At 36.3% G+C, this 4930-nt stretch overlaps 2 protein-coding genes across 2 annotated transcripts; one reads left to right on the forward strand and one right to left on the reverse strand.

The window, feature by feature from the left end:
• The first annotated feature begins 2324 nt into the window (after positions 1-2324).
• LOC126610325 (uncharacterized) lies at positions 2325-3171 on the forward strand. The gene is made up of 2 exons (XM_050278375.1): positions 2325-2852; positions 2958-3171. Exons 1-2 carry the CDS (start codon positions 2447-2449, stop codon positions 3146-3148), a joined length of 597 nt encoding a protein of 198 aa, XP_050134332.1. The 5' UTR covers positions 2325-2446; the 3' UTR covers positions 3149-3171.
• A 196-nt stretch (positions 3172-3367) lies between these two features.
• On the reverse strand, positions 3368-4930 carry LOC126610327 (glyoxylase I 4-like). Its single transcript, XM_050278376.1, has 3 exons — positions 4592-4930; positions 4348-4453; positions 3368-3767 (listed from the first exon to the last, which is right to left on the reverse strand). Exons 1-3 carry the CDS (start codon positions 4744-4746, stop codon positions 3510-3512), a joined length of 519 nt encoding a protein of 172 aa, XP_050134333.1. The 5' UTR covers positions 4747-4930; the 3' UTR covers positions 3368-3509.

The raw sequence follows: 4930 nt of genomic DNA on the forward strand, positions 1-4930 counted from the left end.
GATGGATGCCGGATTGAAGAAAAACGAAGGGGAGGAGTGTAGAGGCTGAATCTACAGTTTTACTACAGTTCTGCCTCTGCAGCTGAATCCAGATTATAAAGTTAACTTTTGAACGAATGATTTTGCGCGACAAATATTGTGTTCAGCACGCAAATACACTTTGTGCGAGTAATATATCATTCGTCATGCAAGTCTACATTTTTTTTTCGTTTACTTTATAATTTATTAATGTAAACGAGTTGTGCGACAAATATTATTTTGGTCACTCAAAATGCATATTTTTATTTATTTTTTATTTTTTCCGTTTTCTTTTTATCTAATTTAAAATTTTATTTTAATCTAAATAAAAAACTCAAACTTAATTCAACATTACCAAATTAATTAACAAAACTAATTTATTATCCCAAATACATATTATAATTAATGTAAATATTAATAATCATCCATATAACATAAATTTAATAATTAAAATAAAATATAAAGTCCTAAAAATCTTATTTCATAAAAAAGAAAATACAATTCAGCTTCAATCCTCCTCCTCCGAGGCAGTAGTACCTCGCTTCGCATGCCACAACACATTCAACACACGTCTTTTTCTGCTTCCTCTTCTATGACTGTCGTTAATTACAATTGAAAGAAAGACTTAATTCGGTTAAGTATTAATGCCCATGGCTCTCTCTCTCTCTCTCACTCTCTCTCTCTCTCTCTCTCAATATATGTTTATTATGAAGTTAGAATATGGGCCCACGAGTCACGAGGTGCCTCCGCCAATGATTGTGGTTATGAATACTCAAATGTAGGAATTGATTTGTAAGTATTATTAGCTTGATGTTAATGTCCATGGCTCCCTCTCTATCTCTCTCTCTCACAATTTATTTCCAAAGCCTTATCCGGTCACTCATCCCACTCCTAAATTGCAGCAAGTAGATTTCAAACACCATAGGATTGAAATGACACTTCAAACCTTTATGCGCATAGAATTTTTTTTATTTTTAACAAATGATATCGTCTACGTAAGAGGTGGGGAGGGGAAAGTGAACTAAGCATCATAATGAGTTTGCAATAATATAGTTTAAATTCGCTTTTGACGAGAATTAAACTATTCACTTACAAATAAAAAAATACAATTAGACCGTAATACTAATTGGCATAAACAAACCAACTAAAAATGCACTCTAAGTCTCGTCTATCTTTCTAAATTAAGATTGTGGCATAGTTATTGTAAAGCAACGATCATCCGCTAGGCTTAATCGATCCTAACATCTAAGACTCAATTTACCTACTATTTTTAATTTTTTTACATTTCAAGTCTTTGCTTGGAAGTTGAAAGAAAAGTTTCGATGGCAAAAATAATAAATAAATAAATTTCAATATTTCACATAAAGAAGTGAGTTGTTTTTTCTTTCTTTCTCCTTTTACGGTCGAGTAAACTGTCGATTTGCCCCCTGAACTATCACCCAACTTTCGATTTGCCCCCTGAACTTTTTAATTGGAAAATTAAGGACTTAAACTAATTTTTTTGGCCGATTTGCCCCCTGCTGTTAATTTTTCATTCATTCCATCCAAATTTCTGTTAAATGGAAGCATATGCACAACATGTGTGGGTAGTTCGGTCACTTCATTCTTTAAAATAATTGAAAACCTTAGATTTCTAAAATATAAACCTATGCAAATATGTGTGATTCTATAGCTTTTTTGTCTGAAGGTCTAGTGAAATGACGCTTTTGTCCACAAATGAGAGTTACGTGGTTTGCACATGATAAGAGTTAACGTTAATTTGGATGAAATTTATGAAAAACTAACGGTAGGGGGGAAATCGGCCAAAAAAATTAGTTTAAGTCCTTAATTTTCCAATTAAAAAGTTCAGGGGGCAAATCGAAAGTTGGGTGATAGTTCAAGGGGCAAATCGACAGTTTACTCTTTACGGTCTGATCGATCTCAACAAGTGTCGCACTAGGGCCAAGTTGAGCAATAGAAAAACTGATTTAATAAATAAATATAAATACATAGCTTGATCTGATGATCCAATCACCTTAAAATAATTGAAAGTATGAACTCAAATCAATCCAGATCACCATCAATAGCTTGATCTGATGATGCAATCACCTTAAAATAATTGAAAGTATGCACTCAAATCAATCCAGATCACCATCTATAACTCTCAAGCCTAATGGGAAAAACGGTTCTCATGATGATAAGGTAATCGAAAGATAAGCTTGTAGTTGAAAAATTAAGATTTAAACCTTCGTGATGATACTCTGTCAGAAAATTTAGTTCATAAATAATTTTTCGTTAAATGTCCGTTAAATACAAGATAAAAATGTAATTTGACCCGTACACCTTCATCTTCCCTTTCTCTGTAATTTCACTTTCTTCCATTTTGGGATGCCGTATTTTGCATCTTGCATATCAGCAAGCACATGGATTTCTTCAATTGGACCAGCACATGGATCCCTTCATCGGAGTGGCCAAGCTCCGTCCTCACCAATCAAAACCCATCTACCCATTTTTCAGCAGAAAACTCAGAATCAAACCCTCAGTCGAATCCCAGCTACCTAGTTCATCAAGAATCACAATTTCAAACTCCAAAACGCTGCTGGTTCGCGTCCGGCGACGGCGAGTTGATCCACGCCGTCCACGACATGTTTCTGGGTGTGGACGCGAACACCAACTCTCAAGCTCAAATCGCAGTGCCGTGATCGTTCGTTGTTGTAACCCAACCCAGAGGCCAGATCCAATTCCTTTTTTGTCGGGTCGGGTCTCGTCCACCCAAACCCAATGGTCTGCCTCTGCCTCTGGCCCTCCAAGGCTCCGCCTGTTCAATACTCTCTCTGTCTCTCTCTCTCTCTCAGGTCTCAGCGTCACCACCATATTTTTTATTTCAATATTCTCACTTTTTTCACCTTAATTTTGATTCGAATTCAGGTTTAATTAGTCATTTTCTCTCTCATCTCCAGTTTCCAAATCTGAGAATCAAATAGTCAGACGTGAGAGGTTTGCAAGACTACAAAACTCAAGTGGCGACTGTAAATTGCAGAACCACGCTCAGATGATGAACTACCTGCTTGAAAGTGAAATTACAGAGAGAGGGAAGAGGCAGGGGTACGGGTCATATTACATTTTTATCTTGTATTTAACGGACATTTAACAGAAAATTATTTTTAAACTAAATTTACCAACAGAGTATCAGGCTTAAATCCTAATTTTTTAACCACATAACTTATCTTCCGATTACGTTATCATCCCGATAACTGCCGTTTATCCGATTAGGCCTAACTCTCAACACACAAAGAAAACGAAAAGAGCAAAGAAACATTGCTCAAATGTGCTGGCCAGCTCAGAAGATTCCCACACTTGACACAGCCACTAAAATAACCATTTTCAATTAATTAATGTCTTGTTACAAAAACCCACATAATAGTAATACATAGAGCACAAAACAACTTGTAGTACATGGTAGTATCAGTAGATCTTCCTTCCTCTCATGAATCTTATTGCCACACAATTACTTACTGCTGAATAACTCTTATCTGCGGCTGCTGCGGTTGCTGCAACATAGGCAGGTTTACAAGGGAACATGCCCGAGCCATCCCGCCGGCGATAGGAACCACGGGGAGGTTGTCGCAGTCACATATTTCAATCATGAAGCCATCCGGGTCATGGAAGAACAACTGATCAACGTGAATGCCACCTTCTTCCACCATGGATCGCTTGTATTTCAGTTCCATCTCCTTCAGCTTCTTCTCAACGGCTCCCATGCTCTCACACTAAACGCCAAGACCCAAGAAAGTTACAAACTTTAGCCACCAACTTATACAGTATGATAAGAAAGGAAGGAGTCAATTTCAATTTGCCTTTTCTTCTCTCATTCTACCAAAGTCCTAGGCAACCTCTTTATAATTTCTTACCTTTGTAGTGTCTTTGTTACTTAATTAAATTTCTTGAGAATTTTTTATAATTATTATGTTGTTAAACTGTCAATTGAGCAAGATTAACTTATATAATTTAGTAATGTTATAATGCAGATTTTACTTGTTAGGTATAACTAGCTTAGCCTTTTTGTCTCTGTCTACAACTTTTCGTTCCTACTTTTGTCCTCGTTAAGATACGATGAGGCTTAAATTTGAAAATTCATTAGCCAAAAAAATTAGTAAATTTTTATTCTTCTTGAACCATTTGAAAAGGATAAGCAGCAGCAAATCTCAACCTCCACATCCAAAGATTAGCAAACAAATTAGGCAACAAAGTGAACCTCGACAAAAAATTAAGCAGCAAGAACATTTCAATCCGAGAAGAATTCAAAGCATAAAGAGGAGAGACAATAGAATCTAATTCAAAATTAATTACCTGAAAAGAAATATGATTATCCTTGGGATTAATCTCAGTTTTCTTGGGCATGTTCTCCGGATCCTCAGATTGCAAAAGATGTATTCCAATTCCATACCCAAATAGCCTACAACACAACATATGCAGCACCTTCATCATAACCTCATAAAAATATTAATGTCTTGGAAGAAAATTCCCAAGAAACCATTCTTATTCATAGTGGGAATTAATTAATTTTCTATTTTTTATTATTTTGGAAAAGTACCATGCCCCATCAAAATCAAAGGAGCCAGGCCTCCTAATTGGTACAAAGCCGAGGACATTCTGGTAAAAATTTATTGATTCCTCAACTGATCGGCAGATAAGGGAGATGTGGTTCAAAGATTTCAGATGTAGAGGGTTTGCCATGCTTTCCTTCATGATCGATGCTGCTGATCAACGTGGCTTAAAACTACGAAATCAGAAAATGAATCAAAAAGCGAGAGAACTGAACAGGATGCAATGGTAGAAGTGGAGAGATGGAGGGAGCAGAGGAATTTGGAAAATATACGAGGAGGAAGTTGTCGAGACTGTCACGGCGAAAACACTGGACGATGTTTACAGG

Source organism: Malus sylvestris, chromosome 17 (assembly GCF_916048215.2).
Source record: "Malus sylvestris chromosome 17, drMalSylv7.2, whole genome shotgun sequence".
Taxonomy (NCBI): domain Eukaryota; kingdom Viridiplantae; phylum Streptophyta; class Magnoliopsida; order Rosales; family Rosaceae; genus Malus; species Malus sylvestris.

Bases quoted from the DNA above. Each gene is read 5' to 3' on its own strand.
- LOC126610325 (XM_050278375.1), top strand. From the start codon at position 2,447: ATGGATCCCTTCATCGGAGTGGCCAAGCTCCGTCCTCACCAATCAAAA. The intron at 2,853-2,957 runs GTCTCAGCGTCA...TCTCATCTCCAG, and splicing joins TGTCTCTCTCTCTCTCTCAG to TTTCCAAATCTGAGAATCAA.
- LOC126610327 (XM_050278376.1), bottom strand. From the start codon at position 4,746: ATGAAGGAAAGCATGGCAAACCCTCTACATCTGAAATCTTTGAACCAC. The intron at 4,454-4,591 runs GTACTTTTCCAA...GTTGTGTTGTAG, and splicing joins TTTGATTTTGATGGGGCATG to GCTATTTGGGTATGGAATTG. The intron at 3,768-4,347 runs GTAATTAATTTT...CTTGGCGTTTAG, and splicing joins ATAATCATATTTCTTTTCAG to TGTGAGAGCATGGGAGCCGT.